The following is a 23711-nucleotide window of genomic DNA, read 5'->3' as shown; positions in this document are numbered from 1 at the left end:
TTACGTTGGTGATGAAAGGAGACCATCACGACACCATCCAAGACATCCAAAGGGAATGTACTGCAGTTTTAAATGTGATTCCACAAAAGGAGTACAGTGACTGTTTTCGAAAACTTTTCAAATGATTCCAGCTATGTATTGATTCAGAAGGAGACTATTTTGAATAAAAAGGGTGAAATTTTGAAAATAATTCATGTCTTGTATTTTTAATTAACACAGTTCTAACAGAACCTGGACACACTGTGTAAGTACAAGGTGGTTCAAATATGACCGGGACTGATTTGTGTGTAAACAAGCCGCACTGAGAAGTAGCTGTGCGACCTTGAGAGAGTGAAGCCACAACCCTCACCCTCCCTCCTGTTTGGGTTAGAATCTGTTCAGTCCTGTCTGGGGGTTTCTAGAGTGATGAGCGAACAGAAGGTACCACGGAGTGTGGAACAACGCACTGTGATCAAATTCCTCGTTGGAGAAAAAGTCCCGTCTCCTGAGATTCACAACAGACTTCAACAACAGTATGGGGAAGAGTGTCTCTCGCAGACCCATGTGTTTGAGTGGTGTAAGTGCTTCAGAGAGGGCAGAGAGCGCATGGAGAATGAACCGCATGGTCGTCAGCCACAAACATCCGTCACCGAGCCAAACATTGATCGTGCAGATGCGCTTATTCGTGAAAATTGGTGCATCACTATCAAGGAACTTGGAGCAATGCTGTCCATCAGTGTTGGTAGTGTAGAAGACATCGTGAATATCACCTGCACTATCGCGAGGTGAATGCACGGTGCGTACCACGCACTTTGACGGACGTGAACAAAATGGTGTGCATGCAAGCTGTCAGTCTCCTACAGCAGTTTGATGATGAAAGTCATGCACTTTTGAAGTCTATAGTGACCACCGATGAAACGTGGGTGCACTACTTCATTCCCGAGTCCCAGCAATCATCATGCGAGTGGTAGCATACCAGTTCTCCCAAACCCAAGAGAGCGCGGAGGAGCCGTTCAGCAGGAAAAGTGATGGCAACGTTCTTCTGGGACTGGCAGGGGGTTATCCATGTAGACTTTCTGACAGATGCCAGAACAGTCATTGCACCTTATTACTCAGACCTCCTGGCAACAGACGTGAAGGAAAAGATCCGATCCAAGTGGAAGACAGGTGGAAAGCGGGTAGCCTTCCTTCATGACAATGCATGGCCCCGTACGGTCAAAACAACAATGAAAACCCTCTGGAAATTGAAATGGAACCTTCTGACACATCTGCCGTAGAGTCCCGATTTGGCACCAAGTGATTTCTACCTGTTCGGAAGGCTCAAATCAGACTTGCAAGGCATGCGGTTTGTGGACGACACCACCGTCATCCAGACTGTTTGGGAGTGGATACACCGCCAACCACAAGCATTTTTTGAAAAGGGCATCAGGATGCTTCCAGAACATTAGAAAAATGTGTTGACTCTGGAGGGGAGTACGTTGAAGACTGACATGTGCAAGTAAGTGTTTGGCAATTATGGTTTTAAAAAAATCAGTCCCGGTCATATTTGAACCACCTTGTACATAATTTAGGGATTGGAGAAGCAGTGTACCAAGTACAGGCTGAACAGGTGCAAGTAATAGGCTGCTACAGTAAGACACTAAATAAGGTGGAGAGACATTACTATGTCACTCGGTGGGAACTACTGGCCATCATGATGACACTGGAGCATTTTCATAAATACCTCTATCGACAAGATTTCCACCTGCACACCAACCACTCTGCATTAAACTGGTCATGAGTTTTAAGAAACTTAAGGGTCAAATCGACCACTGGATTCAACGCCTATAAGAATACAACTTCACTTCCGATCACTGTCAAGGCTGAAAATACAACAATGCCAATGCCTTTCCCAGTGACCATGCTGAGAAAAGTGCACTCACTGTCACAAAGTCAAGGCATGGGCAGACGTTAAGCATGTATGAAATATTGCAGCTGGCTGGAATTCAGCCACTCAGAGAACAGAACTGAACAACTAGGATATAGGGCCCATTCTGGAGGAAGTCAAGACCGGACAGTACTAGGAACAGAAAGACATCACCTACTGCAGCCCCACGTACAAAAGCTATTGACCCCAACAGAAATCCCTCGTTGTGAGGAATGGCATACTAGAGTGCCACTGGGATCATATGGATGGACAATCAAAAATAACCCAGGTAATTCCAACTCGGAGCAGAGTGAATGACATACTGACTGAACTATATGGGTCTCAAAAAGACCCTGGATAAGGTCTGGCAAAGGAACTACTGGCTCAATGCAAGAAACAATGTTGAGAAGTAGTGCCAGCTGTGCAACACCTGAGCAGTCATTTGCAGCCCCAAACAAGGAATTGGGGCCAAATGCATCAGTACAACATTGGGGCCCAATTTCAAAGGATAGCCACTGATGTGGCAAGGCCCTTCCAATGAAGCAACCAAGAGAACCAACGCCTCCTGATTGTTACAGACTATTTTACTAAGTGACCATATGCAAAGTTATAAATTACTTATAAAATATAAATTACAAAGTTATAAATAAAAGTTATAAATTATAATAATTACAATGAATTACTCATATTTTGATGTATTTGTTCTGTGCAGCAACTGTTGAGCCACAGAGGCCTCGGGGCATGTGCGCAATGTGAGAGTTGTGGATTGTATCGCCGCGTTGCTAGGCGACAACTCTGTGAACGCTTGGATTGTGCAACAGGAAGTGCGAATGACGTCACATACCCCCACTCCTTCCATCACTATGCAATGCTCAGTAAACACCCCTCCCCGCTACGCTGTGATGTCATGCAACAGAGGAATCTGTGCAGCGACTACTGCTAGTCAATCGATAAACATGGCGATTACCCAACAGGGAAGCGAGGTGCATCTTCCGCTGTCCAGCTGAGNGTTGCTAGGCGACAACTCTGTGAACGCTTGGATTGTGCAACAGGAATGCGAGTGACGTCACATACCCCCACTCCTTCCGTCCGTGCAACGACTACTGCTAGTCAATCGGTAAACATGGCGATTACCCCACAGGGAAGCGAGGTGCATCTTCCGCTGTCCAGCTGAAGGTTTATAAGAGAAACTGGAATGTCTAAGGAGTGCAGCGGAAGTCTAGCATTTGTCATAGTTGAGCATTAGCAGTCCATTTCCAGCCTTCGAAAAAATGAGGTGAAGTCCAGCAGCCACAAGTTGTTGTTGAGTTGTATCGAGTGAATGGATTCAAGACAGGTGAACCCAGGAAGTGACTACTGCAGATGACAGTAATTGAGACACTGTAAATTGTGTAAGTGTAAGAGCAAGTGTGGGTATGTGACGTCAAACGTGGAAATGCAGAGTTCACGTGACCCCTACTTCCTGTTGTGCCATCCACGTTACAATATTTATTTAACCAAAACAATTTGGAAGGAAAAATACGGTATTTCACTTTTTACAAAAACATGCCTTAATAATGGGTAAATAAATTACAAAAGTAAATAAGGTACGTTAGAATAAATTGGATACAGCTGATCATGTCTAATGAGAGCCTTTGGTACTAGGCCTAGTGATTAACTTTCAGGTTCTATCATAAAAGGTAAAAGGTAAATTCTCCCGTCCTTAACTACCTAAGCACTATGCNACTACGCCATGAAGACGTATGGGGGAGTGGGTGTATAGATCCATATTCTCTTGACCTCGCCACTAGTTGAAGGTGAGTGGTTACCTTCACGCCACGGTCGCTTTACCCGCGGGGAAATAACCCTTGCTACTCATTGGTTTAGAGGCTCGGTGGGCCCCAGAACTAGTCTGGATGATGTGGAGAGGAGAAAATCTTGACCCTGCCGGGACTCTTTAACTCTGTCCAGCCCATAGCCAGTTGCTATACCAACTGCACTACCTCAGCTCCTTCATGTTGAAAACTCCATGATTTTAGAACCTGTGTCCCAAATGTTTCATTTCCAATATTAAGAAAAGACATTTTACTGGAAGAATAATCTGTGCTAGACTACTTAAAACACCCATTACATTAATTTTTTTAATTGTTTCATTCTTGTCTGTCACACTAACAATATCATGAAAAGATGAACGGTTCCATCCAGTGTGACTGGTGAAGATTTGTCTTATTTCAGTTGTTTATGTCCTTACATGTTTCGGTCTTAGATTTTATATCCAAATGTATACTACTTTATTTTATATGTATATACTAGCTGTGTCCGGCCACACCTTGCTGTGGCTCAGTCTGCCCGTTCTTCCCCAGTTTGATTTGAAATTACTCAACGCATTGCTTCCGCTCTGTGAGTACAACGACCTGAGTTTGTTCTTAGAAAATGAAAAGAAAAACAACGAAAAATAAACTATACTTATGAAATAACTTCCATGCACGTCTCGGATTCAGCGAATAAGTTATTGAACGCTCACTTTTACACCAGCAAGCACAATTATTATCACGTCCAGTATCACCGAAAATTTCTTCGGAGCTGGACTATTATAACCCGGTTTCGGACGCAATAGAGGGCACTTTCGCCGAGGGTTCCATTTCAAGTGTTCTGTGCTCGTTGCCGCAGAAATGCATTATTTCCGCTGTTTCAACATTTTGTTGCCACGGTTATTCCAAGACAACAATGTGCTGTTTCAACGGTTCATTGCGACGGTTACTCCAAGGCAATGAACCGCTGTTTCAACAGTTCGTTGCCATAGTTATTCCAAGGCAAGGACCCGCTGTTTCAACAGTTCGTTGTCACGGTTATTCCTAGGCAACGACCTGCTGTTTCAACAGTTCGTTGCCACGGTTATTCCTAGGCAACGATCTGTTGGTATTCAACATATAACACGTTACAGTATATTAATACTGAATACAATTAATACTTTTACCTGTTTTTACCTGTCACGGGTGTGACATCTACATAATAGGCATATAAAAACATGCGCGTGTTCAAATGCAACGTTGTGTCAAAATTTCGAGGCAATTGGTGAAGAACTTTTGGAGATCTTTGGGGAGAGCCAAACCAACAGTTACATTTTTATTTATATAATTTTAACTTTCAGAACATATATTGCAATAGTAGCTTCCTACTGTATTGAAGTAAAGGTGTCCCCCTGATGATGGCCTCTGAAGACTGAAACATGTAAGGACATAAATAACTGAAATAAGAAAAATCTTCACCAGTCACACTGGATGGAACCGTTTAACTTTTCATGACACCTATTACATTACTTTATTTAAAACACCCACTGTATTACCTTCAGGTTTGCAAACCAAAATTCTGTATTTGCTTCTTTCTCTCATGCATGGTACATGCCTCACACATTTCATCACAACAATAAGCGGGGAAGAGTGCATGGTGTGAACCTGCACATTATCCAGTTTTCTTCTTTCTCCTACCTCCTGTTTAGTTCAAACTACCCTCAGCAATTTATTCACAGGTGTAAAGCACAAAGAATAACAATGACCAACTCAATATCCAAGAACTAGCGGACTTATGACCACGCCATAGCTCAAGTGGTTAGTAGCTGGCTTCCCACCATGGCAGCCTGGGTTCAAACCCAGGTCTGGTCAAGTGGGATTTGTAGTGGACAAAGTGGTGCTGGGGTAGGTTTTCTCTTAGTATTTCGGTTTCCCCTGCTAATCTTCATTCCACCACATTCTCCATCATCATAATTACCCAGGGCTGGTACAATAGGCCAATCAGTGGCCACCGTGCCAAGTGGACCCAACTGGACTCCACCCCCCACTATGCGAATGACAGACTCATCACTCACCTCCAGTCTTGGCTGTTCCCTCAGTCTTCAGCTGTGCAAGCAGTGATGTTCTCTCTGCCTGCAAAGTCCTGCACAGTTTCTGCAGCTGTGCCAGCTGGCGAGAGGCTAATGCAAGTTCACCATCTCTCTGCTGCTTGTCAGCAGCCATCTCCAGCAGAGCCTGATGGCTCTTCTCCCAACGCTGTTTCCATGATGAGGTTTCCTTTTCCAATTTACAAACTTTTTTTGACATCTGAAACAAAACAACCACAGTACTGTGAAACAAGAACTCTTTGTGAAAAACTGGGATATGTTTTCATTGTACTAAATAAGCAGATAACTCCATTGAACACAGCCCTCTTGAGAAGTTTATTGTCCCTCAGCTAGCCTGGAAATCTGTTGTATTTTATGAAAACCAAAGGTTAATTACAATGTTAACACAAGACAGCCACTATACTAGACACTACTTTGAGCCATGAATGGCTGCATTATAGCTCAAGCAGTTAGTCACTGGCTTCCCGCCACAGCGGCCCAAGTTCGATCATGGGTCTGGTCAAGTGGGATTTGTGGTGGACAAAGTGGCACTGGGGCGGGTTTTCTCGGAGTACTTTGGTTTCCCCTGCCAACCTTCATTCCACCAAATTATCCATCATCATAATCAACTGGGGCAGGCTACAATAGGCCAATTAGTGGCCGCTGTGCTGAATGGACCCAATTGGACTCCACCCCCCCACTAAGCAAATTTTTTGAACCATGAATCCACTCCACATTATAACATATATTACTTCCTTAAGATCCATTCAAATATTATTCTTCCAACCATGTCTCCATCTCAACTGGTGATTTATCACCAAACCCTTTGAGGCTCATGACCAGAGGTTTCTCTTTTTACAACTGAACCCTTCCGGTCATGTCCTTATGTAATATCTCTGATGAGAGGATAGGTTTGTCTCTCATGAATAGGCTTTCAGGTTTCCCAAACAAAATTCTCTATTAATATTGTGAAATTACTACTTAAACATTGTCTATTGCATGGGAACAGCTCAATACACAAGGATGCTGTTGCTAAGCAACGGCTCACCTACACATCAGTGACACTATGCTTGCACATCACCCAATGATAAAATTATAATTTCTTACATGTGTACCAGTCTTTACACTTTAGACAGGAGACAGCAGGGTCAAAGATCCTGAAATAAATGGCAGCAAGCACAGCCAGAACTGAATTTGGTCTCATTTCTTTCTTTGTAAATATGACTTGATTTGTTAATGCGGTTCCCAAATACAGTCAACTCTCGATTATCCGGAGGTGGATTAACCAGTTTGCGGCTTAACCGGGGCAACTGAAGTTTTTTTGAGGCTTATATTTTGTTTAATATTCATTCACTTTTGTTTCACATGGTGAGTTGTAACACTATTTTCGCACTAGTGTGAACCGAGCTCTGCATTCTTTGGTCCCGTTATGCTAACAAAATGTTCTAGGGTAGGGGTGAAAGAATGCAAGGATTTGTGGAAAGTTTCAAGGACAGACACACCACCCCAGTTAGTCTCTTTCTATCGATCCTCAAGTGCATTAGCAAAATGTCAGGGTGTAAAAGGAAGCGTGTTGTGTTAATCATTCAACAGAAACTCGTGTGAGCTGGGCTTCGAAATGTTAAGCAGTGATGCAACCGTTAGTTCAGTGGGGGTGCAGCCAGAAGAGCAGGAAGAAAGTGAGAATGAGGAAGAGGTGGACAGTAGTGCTAGTAAGAAAATATCACATGGTGCTGTTCTTAATCATTTGGAATCCTTACTAGACTATCTTGAGAGTGAACAGTTTATTAAGTGACAAGCTAATATTACGTAGGCTTCGTATGGATATCAGTGAAAAGGAAAATGCCGCGAAAAAGCANTTGGCACCGTGTATATGTGGTGTTAACCGATGTTTCGGAGGAACGTATCGCCCCCATCTTCAGGGTAGAAGAAAAAGTATAAGAAATCTGCAAGCGACAACACCGTGAGAAACGGTAAAGCAGACGTCTGCTTTACCGTTTCTCACGGTGTTGTCGCTTGCAGATTTCTTATACTTTTTCTTCTACCCTGAAGATGGGGGCGATACGTTCCTCCGAAACATCGGTTAACACCACATATACACGGTGCCAAATCCCAGAAGACTGCTTTCTTCGAGGTTGAGTAAATTTAAATACAGGTAGGCTTATAGTAGTATGAAGGTACAGTATTACAGTGCTACTTTTAATAACATTTGCCTTAACCGGGTTTTCGATTAATCGTGATTTCCATGCCCACCATTATCCCAAATAATTGAGAGTTGAGTGTATTACAATTTCATAACACGTGCAGACAATTTATTAACTATCATTTAGTAACCTCTTTACTAGCATCTAATAGCACTTTCTGTGCTTCATCTTTATGGTATTTACAGATTTGCCCAAAAACAATCAGCAGAGACCAGAAGCTGCTTATCTCCTACAGTCCCAGTCCTGCCTTCCTAGTGACATATTCTAAAGCAAATTTAAAATGGAATGCTGACAAAGCATCTCCTTGTTATGTCCATTCCCAGTAGAACATAAATTAGAAAAATGTTATTTATATAGACCATAATATAAGGTTTTGTAAAGCACATTACAATTAGCTAAACTAAGAGTTTCATGGATACAGTAAATTCACTGAGAATGTTGTACAATAATTCTTGTTGGAATCGTAGGCTTTCTTGAAGTCTATAAAGAGCTGATGTACTATCCCACTATTCTCTCACATCTTCTCTAGTATGAGGCATATCCGCAAAATAAGTTCTGTCTTCAGATATTGCTGCTGCAGTGCTGTGGTGCACATGTGTGCAGAGTTCATTGATCCTTTTGGAAGGCATAGACGCCATTTGCAGGCAATCAAACCGCATTTACACATCGTCCTGTGGATTTTCAATGTTCAAGAAAATCAAGAAGCCTGCCACACGTGAAATGCTGTCTGTAATCCGTTTCTTGAATGCAAGAAACATGAAACTGACAGACATTCATTGTCAACTTTGTGAGGTGTATGGAGAACATGCCACGAGTAATTCAATGGTAAGGAGATGGGTGAGACACTTTAATGAAGGACATGAAAAAATGCATGATGATTCGCACAGTGACCGACCATCTGCAGTTAATTAAGATTTGGTGTGTGCAGTGAAGAAAACATTCAAGAGAACAGATGATTCACCAATTCATAATTTATCTGAATTTTCCACAAATTTCATGGTCACTTCTTCACGAAATTGTGTCTGATAAACTTTGTTTTCAAAAACTGTGTTCACGCTGGGTGCCGATGATGCTTACAGATAAACACAAAATGCGATGGCAGGCCAGTATGTTGACCTTTCTAACACGATACAGTGAGCAAGGCGACGATTTCTTAAGCCGCACAGTCACAGGGGATGAGACATGGGTAACCCCTGAATCGAAGCAGCAGTCCATGGAATGGAAGCACACATCATGGCCAATAAAGAAAAAATTCAAACATACCATTTCAACTTGCAAGATCATGTGCACAGTGTTGGGACAGAAAAAGCATTCTGCTTGTGGAATTCTTGCCTCAAGGCTCAACAATCAATGCAGGTGTCTATTGTGACACACTTAAGTGGGTGCATCATGTGATCCAGAACAAGCAACATGGCATGCTTAGCCGGGTTTTTGTGATGCTTCATGACAATGCCTGCCCACACACTGCCGCTGCAACACAAGATCTCACTGCAACATTTGGCTGGGAACAATCTGATCATCCCCCATACAGCCCAGACTTAGCGTCAAGTGATTTTCGTGTGTTCCTGCATCTGAAAAGTTACCTTGGTGGCCGGAAGTTCCACAATGGCAAGGTCAAAGAAGCCGTTAACACAGGGTTTGCATTGCAGGCAGCATCATTCTACAATGCAGGGATACAAAAACTGGTGCAAATGACAAATGCCTCAACAATGATGGAAACTATGTCAAAAGGTAGTGCACGGTATGTACATCAAATGGCAATATAAATGGTTTGGAAAGTAATTCTTGTTTTTTTTCAATAGCCCAACAGAACTTGCTTTCTGGATAACCTACGTATTTCACAAAAGCTGGATGTCTCATCAGTAGTTACTATTACATTGAAATCCACATTGATGATTCTGTAACAATTCTATCTACATATGGAGCTTACCATGTCAGGATAAAATTCTTTATAAAGTTGATAAGAGTAATATATCTCTTGGATTTGTAACATAAAATATACTATATTAATATAATAATATTTTAAAACTCAGTTTACAGACACCAAAATAATTTTAAAAGGCTATCCATTCCATACAAATATGGTTGTGTGTATACTAGGGTGACCAACTCTCCCGTATTAGAGCTAATCTTTTTGGATCCTCCCCGCTCCCGTATTGACCTTCTATTTCTCCCGTATATTTCATTAACAATCAAGGTCGCAAAATTTAAATTATATATTATTCCCGCCAAATACATTCCGATATAAACTGTCATTATTATCGACAGTTTAGACTTAGAGGTACTCATCGATAAATATCGAAAAATTACCTATAATAATCGATAGAAAGTTTAGCATATGCTAATCGATAGTGGAAAATCCACCCCTGCAGAAATGTGCTAGAGATGATTTTGTTAATTTCTACTGTTGCTTGCACAAGTACATTTCTAAGAATTTTGAGTTATCAAATGCAAATCCTGTCCATTGTCTTTTGCCATTAAATTTAAACACTGAACTTTCTTTCAGACATTTTCAAACCATTGTAAAAGAATTTAATCTTGATTATGTAAATGAGGACAGCCTGTATGAAGGGTTTTCTAGTGCAAAAAGTGTTCTTAATGTGGTAAAAACAGGATGTATAGAACAAAGTTGGGTTAATATTTTCAGTGATTTAAGAAACAAACAAATTGATGTGCCAAACCTTATTAAGATCTTAGGCTTTGTTTTAAGCATCCCAGGCTCAAATGCCCATACTGAAAGAATTTTTTCACTGATGAGCAATAAATGGACTGATTAGAGAACTCAAAGTAGCTTAGAACTAATTAAGTCAGAGCTAATGTTAGCAATTAATTATGACTATAGTTGTAAAGAGTTTTTTAAATTTGCACAAGAAGATAAAAAAATGCTTAGTTCTGCAGCATCAGTGGACAACTACATATAGGTTAGGACTAAGAAACATGCAAATTTGTAAAATTTATTCTATATTGTGACCTGTATATTATATACAATGTAAATTAATTGTTCTGTTTAATATTATCCATTCCATGAACGTTTTCTGGACCGATGCCGCGCCGCTAAAAATGCACAAAATTTGGCCTGACTAAATCTCCCTTAAATTCATGACCGAAAGTTGGTCACCCTAGTGTATACTGACATGAGAGCTGAAAGTCAGGGCAGAGAAGGAACATCAGCTCAACCACCCAAGGGACATGCATGGGATGATGACTGGAGATTGCTGATCACGGAAGCATGACAAGGGAAGTGCACCTTCAAGAGGACCATGGCTATTGAGTTGAGCAGCCCTGTGGAGCAAGTAGTGGGACAGCTGTACCTCAAGGCCCAACCAATGAGGAGGGAAGGTTGGATGCCACAGAAACAGAAGTAGCATCAACGTCAACACGATATCAAAGTGCCATTCATGATGCCCATCACAAACATCATGAGCACAAATCGGAAAAGAAGTGGTGACATGCCTGTAGGCCACTTTGGATGAGCAACCTTAAGGATGGAACAATGTGACATGAGGGCTGAAAACCAGAAGAATGGAGCAGGGAGAGAAGAGTCATTGTTATGCAACAGCTCGGTAGACATGCTCCCATGATAATGGATACACACACACACAACACTGGAAGAACTGTTGGAAGAGGTGTTTTCTATGCGGCCCATGCCAAGGCGATGTATAAAGATCCAAATTAACACTCAACAAACCCAAGGGATAAATGACAGGTTCAGAAGGCTTCCAAAGCCATCAAACAGTAAAATATGGCCATGAGCCCTGTGGGACTCAAAACCAAGAATCACTGCATTGATGGGGGCCAACAGCAATTTTCTACTGATGTTTGTGTGTTTTTCTATTAATGTTGTGTGCTGTGTTTTGTTTGAACATGTTTATGTGTGTTATTTATCTGTTGTCTTATTGTAGTACCACTGCCACTGGGTGAAAACCCATTTGCAGTTAAATAATAATAAAAACAATAACAATAATTATAATAATAATAATAAACCCACAACTGTCTGACAGTAATAAAAATCGGATCTTGGGTATCAGATGGGTACTTAACACTGAGACAGGCTGGCCGACTGACAATCAGTGTTAACATAACTTTGACTCTGAAGTGGCACTGGACAAGGAGATGCTACACACAGGAAGTATAAGAGGCTTAAGTTTGGTGGCAGTCAGGCCTACAGTAATTCAGCTGACTAAAGGCAGTTTCAGAGTAGTTACATAAGTTAAGGCATAACCTGCTGCACAAGCCTGCATTAACAGGAGACCTCTATATACCTTGTACAAATGTTGCTTAGCATAATGCAGTGACAAAGGGTGCACAGCATTCACAGTGACCTGGATGCCATGACAGCACGGATATACTCATGCTGAAACTTTGGTGCAACACAGTGCCTACACAGAAAGACCAGGCCCCTCCTTCATTGAAGAGGAGGCCCAATTTCAAAACACGTATGTATCAAGGACAGAAACCTTGGTCATGGATCTTGAAGGTACTGAAGCCAGAAATGACTCTGCTGGTGAAGATGAGCTGTGATTCAACTGACCGACTGACTGACCAAGGATATGAATATGGAAACTGAGGAATCTATGTTGTTTGGAGCAGTAAGCAATCAATGGCTAGTGAAGACAAACTAAGAAGATTTAGCATGTGTTGTAGTTATTCACATAGTGTGTGAAATAATGAGACATATTTACAAGTTCCAAGTGTTCAATAAATCCATCTGCCAATACAAACCCCATGTCTAGTCACTAACATGTGAGAGTATGACAATGTATAACAATAATGATGAGCATTTTAAAGGATTTCCACTTCAGTGATTCTTCTTCAATCCTTTCAGGTCCAGTTTGAACATCTTAAAGTTTACAACATTAAATTCAATCTGTTTCTGGTGATATGTCATACAAGTATGTTCTAAAAATGAACACCAAAGGGGACTGCAACTTTACTGAGAACAACAGCTTCTTCCATGGAGGCAGAATATGATCTGCTAATACCAAGGCCCAGCACTGGATATGTTCTATCCACCTCCAATCCTCAGGGTCTATCTTCTTAAGATACATCTTATACATCTTTATGTTATGCTTTTATCTCTTCCTTGGACTTGCAAGCATACATTTTCCCAAAGGTCCCCAACAAAATTCTGTATGCATTCCTTGTCTCCTCCATCCTAGCTAAGTTCCTCATTCTGTAGCATTCCAAACTTCCTTTATATTTCTCAGGATCAATAGTTCTGAAATTCATACAAACAGCCACTCACAGTGGCCAGGCGATCTAAGGCAAGAACTGTTTCACCTGCTAAAACATTGGGATCAAGGGTTCAAAGACCACTTGAGGCATGGTTGTCTGTGTGTGATTATTCTGTGTTTATGTCATCTTGTGTGTGCAGGTAGCAGCCTTGCAATGGGCTGATCCCNATATACGACTCACGGAGAGACATTGCTCTTGTATTCCCCCCATGGGGAAGAAGGCAAGGCCGCACAGAAGATGTTTGGTTTACGGAAAAAAGAGCCAAATGAGAGATACGCATTACAGGTGTGGTGAATGTGAGACAGCGCTGTGTATAGTAGAATGCTTCAATGCATACCACACTCCGCTCAAATTCTGAACCACCTGCTTCCTTTGCCGAGATACAGGGCGCTCATATTATAAGGTAGGTTATAAAACCACCTTTTAAGATCATTTTAGTGAAAGTTTCATGTTCCTATCTCATATAATTTAAGAACAATGATGAATAAATCATTTTTGAGCAAAATTTAAATGGCCGGCTGAATATATTACCGCCGGAGAGGCGGCCGCGGAATTCAAATCACCGCGCGAAAGGGTTAAAGGAGTCCTACCAACTGTGTAAAAGATCAAGAAACTGAAAAGCTGCCAAGGTCCAACAAAGGGGCTGTAGAGCCATAGACAGGTAGACAGATATAGACAGACATCTCAAACCGGTCCTATTGAGGTTGCTTATGTCAAATATGGCTCTCATGTTAAAGAAACTAATATATATGGTCCAATGATGTTTACTGTATTGCTATTGGGGTGGGACTAAGTCCCAGCCACTTCTGGCTCCAGATGATAGGTGAGGGTGATTGTGGAGCAATTGGTGGAATGAAAATTAGCAGGGGAAACCGAAGTACTCAGAGAAAACCTGCCCCAGCGCGACTTTGTCCACAACAAATCCCACTTGACCAGACCCGGGATCGAACCTGTGCCACCGCGGCGGGAAGCCAGCGACTAACCGCTTGAGCTATGGCATGGCCCACATTTACTGTAACAGCATTTCTCCATGTACTGCCTTTGGCAAGGGGGGGCTAGGAAGCTAGCGGATTCTCCTCATTCACTGCCTCGTCGGCTTGGAGTTCGCCATGCGCCTTGGGGTGTTTGGACCTTGTGGAGGGCCATGGGGATAGGGAGGCGTCCATAGGACAGGGTTCACTGATGTGACACCACTTTCCGACTACTTTCTATTCTTCCCACTGTCATTATATACATATACATATATATATATATATACATTACACTCTCACTCTGGTTGGTAACCATAAATTACACATGTAAGTAAATGAATAAACACTAGGATCCAACATCTTTAACCTTTCTCACCCGACTGCAGGCTCCTGTACCTGGCATTCGCAGGTTATTTCTCCTACATCCTACTCCTGCCCTACATTCCTGGTTCTAGCCTTGGGTGTTCGCACTTGAATAATATCACCTTAAGTTCCATGGCTATAATTGGTAGGTCCACTTACTTGAGTTCAGAATGCAGAAGATTGGTCCCAGCCAACACACTTTCAACGCCATTTTGGCAATAGCCTCTGGCAGCACTCTACTCAAATTATTGATCAAAAGATTTTTGCTATAGTTTCTCCTAGCCATTTTATAGTCTTTTCCCTGCTAACTCATCAGCTTCCGTGGGTTCGCTCCTCCCTGCCTGATGTAATTGTCTCTCAGGGTGGCGATCTTCTATTGGCTGGTTGCTGGAAGGGGGTTGCGTCTCCCAGTTTACCCGCCTTCCTCGATTCAGCAACTTACTAGCTAACTCTCCTTTCTGCGTGGCCATTTCTGCGTTAGTCAGCAGTGTGGCGCAACGCGGCAAATTCCTACGTTTATTGAACCTTTCTTACCCAGGTTTTAAAAACTTCCCTAGTTCAATTCCCTAAACCTGTTAACCCTAAAGAAAACATAGTAACTTTAAAATTAAAATTTATTGCCGTAACCATGCGGCATAACACTCCATACAAATTTTTCATAAAATACAATTAAATGGAAAAAGCTTGTGAGAGCTCAATATTAGCCAGCACAGCACCTGACTACAGATATAAAAATTGGGACTTGATCCCTGAAGATTTTCTCTTCACTCCCAAGGCCAGATAGCTCTGAGGCTCACACAGCACCTATCCAAGGGTACTCAGATAATGCAACAGGAAAGTAAAGCTGACTACTCAGTTTCATCAAGTGCTGAGGTTAAGATNCTGAAGATTTTCTCTTCACTCCCAAGGCCAGATAGCTCTGAGGCTCGCACAGCACCTATCCAAGGGTACTCAGAGTAATGCAACAGGAAAGGAAAGCTGACTACTCAGTTTCATCAAGTACTGAGGTCAAGAATATGTGGAGCTATACTGCTACTCCTCCATATATTTTCATGGTGTCATAATTCATTAAGCACTATGAAAACATTATACAATTAAATGGATTCAAACTGATGGACAGTAAACGACTGTCTCACAGGAAACCAAGGTACATTACTCCACTGTGCCCTGATGCCAAATGTGGCTTCCAGGTACATCAAAGAGCTAAATCCTTATAATATGACAAACTAATTGGCCTTTTTCACACAGTCTGAAATCTGTGGCCATTTAAGAATTACTGTTAGAACATTCAAGATATAAATTAAAAGAAAACATATTGGGTTAAGCTTACCTTCTCCATTTCACCCTTAAATCCTCCAAATACCTCATTACTCTTGATCAATGCATTTTGAAATTCATCGTACTTGTCTGTATAAAGGCTGATCTGACTTCTTAAATTCACTTCTGTTGTACGGAGCTCCTGACATTTTGCTTGATATTCAGTCAAATCCTGAAAATCAAAAGCAGTAAACAAACCAGCTTCATCTGTATCACTGTCATTTTCTCTTAGCCTGAGAAATCTTTTGAAAACAGAGTGCTCAGGAAAATATATGGACCTAAGAGGGATGAAATAAGCAGTTCAGGGACTCCATGACATGGCACTGTCATTTGGGGAGACAGGAAATGCATACAGAATCATGGAAGGAAGATCTCATGAAAATTTCATACTTGAAAAATTTAGTAGAAATAGGAGGATAACATGAAGTGTTACTTTAAACAGATAGATTATAAGGAAGGGAAGTGGATGGAACTACCTGCAGATCACATCCAACACTCGGCCACAGTATTAGTGGTGCTGAATCATCAGTTCCTAATGCCAAAGAGTTAAATTATTTGTAGTACCAATTTAATATCCCTCAATTTAAGGTTCTTCCTCATTTAAAGTTTGATTTCAGTATCAAAAGACAATAAAATTCATTGTCTAATCACCTTATTAAAGATTTTTTCAGTTCAGTTTCCAAATCCACAACTACCCATAGGAACAATAAATGGGAAATCCATAGTACTATATGAAAGATTTACTGTTACATAACACCTTTCAATCATATGAAAAACAGATGCAATTAACATAAATTTCTGCTACCTTCTATATTAGTACTCGCAGTAAATAGAAAACTCCATCACCACCATCATCATCATCATCGTGCATGGAGCAACACAATTAAAAGACCATTAGGCATGCATTAGAATGACTTCTTCAGCCTGTGACAAAGACTCTGAAAAATTTAAAGACTTCAGACAACAACAAGTTTTCTCTACTATTCCATTTTTTCAGTGTAATTACAATTCCACTTTCTCAAAATTCAGCAAAGACTACTATTTATTCATTTTGGTCAGATACATCACAGTGAGATTTATAAATTATTGTGTATTTAAAATATTCTATAGCCATGTCCTTTAACCATGCACACAAAGAGATTTTGTTGGAAACTTGATTCATGCTAGCACAGTCAACCATGATTCTAATGGGCTAGGTAGCATACATGCTACTGTGCAAAGCAAAACCATTTATATGAAAATTCCTGAATATTAAGGGTGAAAAAAATCAATGTCTGAATCAAGATCAAGATTTATTCTTTATTTCCTTTTAAAAATTAGAGACTCACACATGCCTAGACATTATTAATCTACTGTATCCTCACAGGCAGTCAATGACCACAAGCCGCCAACTTTTGCCTTTTGACAAATTCTTAAACTATGGCATTTAAACTTCTCGCTGTAAGCGAAGAAAGATATGCAAATAATCCATGTTGTAACTGTAATCATTCTAGCATCACCTTGAATAATTAAAATTCTTAAGTACTGTCACATATCCTGGTAATGGGACAAGAAATTAACGGGTTCTGGATTAGATGAAGCGATTTACTGGATAAGCTGTTTACACTTACAATTGCAATTACTCAAGAATAATGTCTTCCACACACTTAACCTGACTAATCTGTTGTTTCTCAAATTTTGTCTTCACTTTGGGATTCTGTATTCAACTGCTATTCTCGCTTCCACTGCTGTTCTTGTTGCCATGTCTTAGTTCCTATCTCTGCTGGTTTCTTCTGCTCTCAGCTCTGCTCTGTTCACCTCTGTTTTGTTGTCCACTCTGTTCTGGTCTGTTATCTATGACAGTCAGACATTCTAGGAGACAACTTATTCAAGGGTTCCATTTTGCGTGATTGATGCACTAGTAGGTAGTGTATTCTTTACCGCAGGAACTGCACTAGTTCATTTTTAATTTCCATGGTAACAGTCCATTATGTATGCATTGTCATGTGAACATGTCTGTCACCCAGATAACGATGCTGAACCATGACTACCGAGCTGTTGTCTAGAAATGGACACACACTCTGACTCAGATATTCCGGCTTTTGGGAGGCACACCACAGTAATTGTATGTTAACATAACTGTAAGACTTAACAGGCATATGAAAGTCCCTATCCAGAACTTTCTCATGTTCAGCTAAGTCAGTGACTACAGCAGTACAAGTGTTCCAGGAGGAGGCAGTACCATTATGTGTACCCACCCCAATGCTGGGCGGGTGTGTCTGTACAAGCTTTCAGAACTTTTTAGAAATATTCCAATTGTAGAAGCCTGGTAAATAATGAAGAGAAAGGTCTGAACGTGAGCAGCCACATTCTAAATTGTAAGTCTTTTTGTTAGAACAAAGTTCCTTGTAAAGAAGTTGCCATTTATCCTTGGCAGTCCCAAAAAGCTGAAATGTTTAACTGACTGGTAATGTCAGCTATGGTAACCTTGAAGGCACAGCTACTGGGTAGAGATGTGAGGCTCAAGAAGGCAGTCAGTAAGCAGAGTTCAGAGGAGACAGTTGGGAAGGCAGTTAGTCTACAAGATGGACCTGGGTCTGGGAAAGGCTACAGTCTGAATATTTTTGGAACACAAATAATAAACTTTTGAGTGTTAAAGAAATGTGTAACTTTAGGAATGATCTATTTGTAACAAAGTGTATTCAAGTGTATGCTTTCAGTAATTAAATAAAAACTGTGAGCATGAATCTTACATACCAGAGTCTCATTAAGCCATTATCTGCAAAGTGATATGGTGAATTCATAGCAACTTTGTCCACATCCTAACTAATTATCACAGAAATTCTGCTATTTCTTACAATCACCATCAATGAACAAACCTTTCCATGTACCAGAGATTTCCTGTTTTGGTTTCCAAAATATGTGAAGTACTTATCCCTGACATCCAAGAGCTCATAACCATGTCCGGTCTGAGAGAGTGACAATCAATTTATCCTCACTACACCATCAGAACCCATCTAAACCCCTGGGAAGGAGACAATTGTCAGCATCCATCAAGACAGCACTGCCAGTGATGGTGGCAATGAATAGAAGACAGTTCTAGAATCACCTAAGTGCCAGATCTATACACCAGTAACTTATTACTGCAGGGTTCTTCTTAAACAGCAAATCTGCTCAGTTACTGTAGTTATTAAGATAGTCAAGAATATATAACTTTCATAGAACATGGAAAGTTTGTTATACTGTAACAGATTTGATCAAGACATTGTCAGGCCACAGCTCTGATAAAAGGTTCCAACAAGCAACAATAGGACGATATCATCTATAGGCCATGCCCAAAATATGTGCACACAATAGAGGAAGCTGTGTTTTCTGTAGATCCAACTGATGTGCCAATAGACTGGCTGGATAGCGATCACATGATATGTGTTTAGCATAGGTCTACATCCGTTCTGCAGCTACATAAGTGACAAAATTTGTTCAGGGCAGTTACAAGCCAGTTGTAAAATGGAGAAGTGAGCCCAGAAGAATTGTTTAGTTCCAAGGTGTCAGAGAAGCTAAAGATGAAACAGCAAGAACATTTCATAGTGATTTGAAGTGCTAGTCTCTGTGTTGAGACACGTTGCTAGGAGGCGAATAGTGGAAACTGAGAGTCCTAGTGCGTGTGTAACAGTGAACTGTAAATTGTGTTAAATCAGTGATAGCACTTTATTAATTGTAATTAAGAGAGTGTAAGTGAAGTGCTAATAAATCCAATTATCCGAACTAGAACCCTACACAGGACAATATATTCACAAAATTTCACCATCTGATGCTACCCTAAGCCAATTTAATTCAGCCTGTCCCTTTATATCCCATTCCTTTAAGATACAGTCTAATATTAACCTCCCACTTGGCCGCACCATAGCTCAAGCGGTTAGTCACTGGCTTACCACTGAGGCGGCCCGGGTTCAATACCCGGACTGGTCAAGTGGGATTTGTGGTGGACAAATTGGCGCTGTGGCGGGTATTCTCCGAGTAATTCAGTTTCCCCTGCCAATCTTCATTCCACCAAATTCTTCATCATAATCACCCACCGTGCCGAGTGAACCCAGTTGGACTCCACCCCCACTAAGCGAATTTTTAACCTCCCACTTACATAGTCTCTGAAGTGTTCTCATAGTATGCAGTTCAATGATCAAAATTTGTTATGCATTTCTCATTTTCCCATAACCATAGCAGAGTTCCTCTTAAGAAGTTAACAGTTTCTTGTCTAGTCAAGAAATTTCCTACCTTTTATGTAACACAAAGTTTCATCATCATGTTCACAAGAATCTGCCACATGAACCTTATCATCATCCTCATACCTTACAACCCTGAAATCCATTTTAATATTATCCTTCCACCTGTGTCAAGATCTACCAAGTAATGCTTCCCTTCAGGTTTTTCAACTAAAATTCTGAATGCATTTCCCACCATCTATCCTATACTCATCCTCCCAGACTTTATTACCCTTATAATATTGCGTGAAGTGTAAAATTATGACTATTGTCAAAATTAATCTTTTCAGCTTCCTGTTACTTCCTCTCTCTTAGGCCAAAATATTCTCCTCAGTGCTTTGTTCTCAAACACCCTCAGTCTATGTATGCTCTTCCCTCAGGGTGAGAGACCAAATCTCTCACTCATACAGAGTAAAAAGTAAATTCACATGCCACATGTGTATTTTTCTTTCACCCAGTACTTTCCCCTACAAATACAAACTTTCTTTATACAATTGAATCTCTCATAGCAAAACAAATGCTCTTATTACACACTCATGCACATATGATATGGCAGTGGTAAATAAACTGTACAAACCAAACAAAGGGTCATAATAATTTTGTACTTTGAAAGTTTACGCAGATATAGTGACATGACATCACTTGGCAGACTGAGTGCTGTATTAATAAGAATGAAGGTACAAAGAACTTTGGACTCTAGTGAATTTTAATGAATTTCATTAGGTAACAGAGTGTCTCTGCAATGACATACAGTTACACTTCACATACAGGTCAGAGTGGGGCTTCTCAGTTGAGACTGTTGGCAACTGTGTTCACCATTATTACCATTACCTCTGGTAAGTGAGCCAAACAGCATAAGCCATGAATTAATTGTACTGACAGAAAATTATCTGAATGACAGCATTCAGATAAGTACACTAGGTGATGTCTTTAATACTTATTTATACAAATACATAAATATTGTAAACTGAAGGCAGTGAACTGAACTGCTGATAATCTTATTGTCCACTGAAGGGATGATCCCTTGGTCCAAACTTTTCCCATATATTCAGAGAGGAGGAGGGGTCTTAGTAAGGTTATAAGAACCAATGATACAGTTCCTTTTAATAAATATACCTAATTAGTAGTTCAAAATATGTGGGAGATGAGAGCAGCACATGTTATTACAGGGGTGGACCTGACAAGATGAGGCCAAGAGTAGGATTAACCTGGGGGAAAGCCTGTCCAGGTCACTGATGTCATCTTCAGGGGTGTGCAGCAATAGAAATGCCAACCACACAGCAGGAAGAGGTCATTAGCGACTGAACCAGACGCAGGATTGTGGCACATCAGGGGTGTTGTGTAGAACTACTTGACCATCAGTTGCAGTGTAACAGAAGAGTACAGTGGGTTAATCTGCAACTTCTTTCAACTTTTCTCTTCAGTTAAAATCCTAAAATTATTTATCAGGGATCCTGGAGTAAAAAATTAATTCTCATTCAGAAGATTCTAAATCTTATCCCTTGTTAGCTTTCTGTGCTGATTCCTCTTCTCACAGAATGAAACCTTCACCTCTCAGGAGTTGTGAATACTAGACACCTCCTGTGGTTCAGAGCACATGTTACATTACAGGTTCCTTCTGCTGAGCACTGCATTCTTCATTCCATCATAACAGAATCCACCGTGTGCCCCTGTCCATTGGCCAAAGGGCAGAACAATAAATAACACACACATGGATGTTTCAACGTATATCCAGCCCTACAGGGTGATGATTGGATCCATGAAGGGAAAATAAATGTAATGTAAATGTAAATGTAAATCTATTACCATGAGCAGCTGCTGTTTCTCCTTCAGAAGCACCTCCTTTTCTGCAGCCATCTCCATTTTGGCTTTTGCCAATTTGGCATCAGCCAGCTGGGCTTCCAGTTGCATTTGTTTTGTGATCTTGTCTACTTGCTGAAAAATAATTTCAGTCACCACCATCAACCAGATGAACAACTGAAGATAGAAGTCTTCTGGGACATGATGCTGTGTAGTTTGGTATAGGGAAACCCCCATTTCAGCTTCCTCTAGGGAGGAACACTAAACACTAAACACAAACAGGAGGAAGATTTTATAAGGAGGAAATTTATCATAAGGATTATTGATTTCAGATCAATAAAACTGAATGTTAAGTGAAGGAACATTTTAAACCAAGGATCATCAAATTTGTGTTCCACTGTAGACAGCTACCAATGTTTCAGAGGACCCTGCTGCTTTCAGAACCTGCTCCCTCCATTCTGTGGGTAGATGCATCTTTTGCGGCAGCAAATTTCTCTGAAATGCAGATACTTCATCCAAACTACACAGCAGCATATCTCTGAAGACTGTAATCTTGATACTCAATCCCATAAAAACCTCAGATCACACAGTGATCAATTCTAATGATATCTATACAAATAAAAATGTAAATGTTGGTTTGTTAATCCTCGAAGATCTCCGAAAGTTCTTCACCAATTGCTTCGAAATTTTGATACAACATTGCATTCGAACACACGCGTTTTTATATGCCTACTATATACATGACACACCTGTGACAGGTTGGTTGGTTGGTTGTTAAGTATTAATTGTACTCAATATTTATATACTGTAACGTGTTATATGTCGTCCATCGAATAAAAACAGATCGTTGCCTAGGAATAACTGTGGCAACGAACTGTTGAAACGGCGGAAATAATGCATTTCTGCGGCAACGAACACAGAACACGTGAAATGGAACCCTGGGAGAAAGTGCCCTCTATTGCGTCCGAAACCGGGTTATAATAGTCCAGCTCTGAAGAGTTTTTCGGTGATACTGGACGTGATAATAATTGTACTCGCTGGTGTAAAAGTGAGCGTTCAATAACTTATTCGCTGAATCCGACACGTGCGTGGAAGTTATTTGCCGCACTGAATAGGAGACACGTGACCACAACAACGTTACATAGGTAACACGCGACATATTCTTATTATCAAAGTACATGTAAATAATGCAACAATTTAAAAGACATCAAGAATATGTCACTCACTAAAAATGTATTTTAATACTTTATGATGTTAAAATCATTAAAAATCTCTATCTATCTTCTATCTATTTATATAAATAAAAACATAAATGTTGGTTTGTTACCTTTCGAGGATCTCCGAAAGTTCTTCACTGATTGCATAGGAAAAGAGGTTCCGTTGCGCAACAATGGATGAAAACAGAAAGTATACTTCCATGGAAACGCAATAACAGTGGGCCGTTGCATAGGAATTGCCAAAACAACAAACGTGTTTCCCCAGAGATAAGAGTATAAGAGGTTCCGTTGTGTAACAACGGATGAAAAGAACACTTCTACAAGGTGTTCTGTGCTAGCATTTCCTATCCTGTCTGAATTAGCTCTGATACTGCACGTGGCAATTCTTGCAAAGGGTATAAGTGTAAAAGCAAAAAACAATAAATACTCGCGTGACGTGCCCAAACACGTTATATCTCATCATCATCATCATCATCAGTAATCTGTCAAGACGACAGGTCCACAGTCTCTTTCAAAACAATTCCTCCACTTAATGCGATCTAGAGCTTTCTCCTTCAAATGACAGTATCCTCTTCTGTCCCCAAGGTCATCCAGCATCTTCTTACGTCTTCTTCCTCGTCTTCTT

At 40.7% G+C, this 23711-nt stretch overlaps 1 protein-coding gene across 3 annotated transcripts in view; it reads right to left on the bottom strand.

Moving 5' to 3' along the window:
• The window catches only part of LOC111870237 (alpha-taxilin), a 95022-nt gene that overhangs the window by 16389 nt on the left and 54922 nt on the right, over window positions 1-23711 (bottom strand). For all 3 annotated transcript variants that reach the window (XM_023862347.2, XM_023862348.2, XM_023862349.1), the window contains exons 6-8: window positions 21876-22004; window positions 15845-16003; window positions 5730-5961 (exon numbers count right to left, since the gene is read on the bottom strand). In XM_023862347.2, the coding sequence (XP_023718115.1) occupies window positions 5730-5961; window positions 15845-16003; window positions 21876-22004 (520 nt within the window). The remainder of the gene's footprint in view (window positions 1-5729; window positions 5962-15844; window positions 16004-21875; window positions 22005-23711) is intronic.

Source organism: Cryptotermes secundus, unplaced genomic scaffold (genome assembly GCF_002891405.2).
Source record: "Cryptotermes secundus unplaced genomic scaffold, Csec_1.0 scaffold45, whole genome shotgun sequence".
NCBI classification, from domain to species: Eukaryota; Metazoa; Arthropoda; class Insecta; order Blattodea; family Kalotermitidae; genus Cryptotermes; species Cryptotermes secundus.
This window is presented reverse-complemented; position numbering and strand designations above follow the sequence as displayed.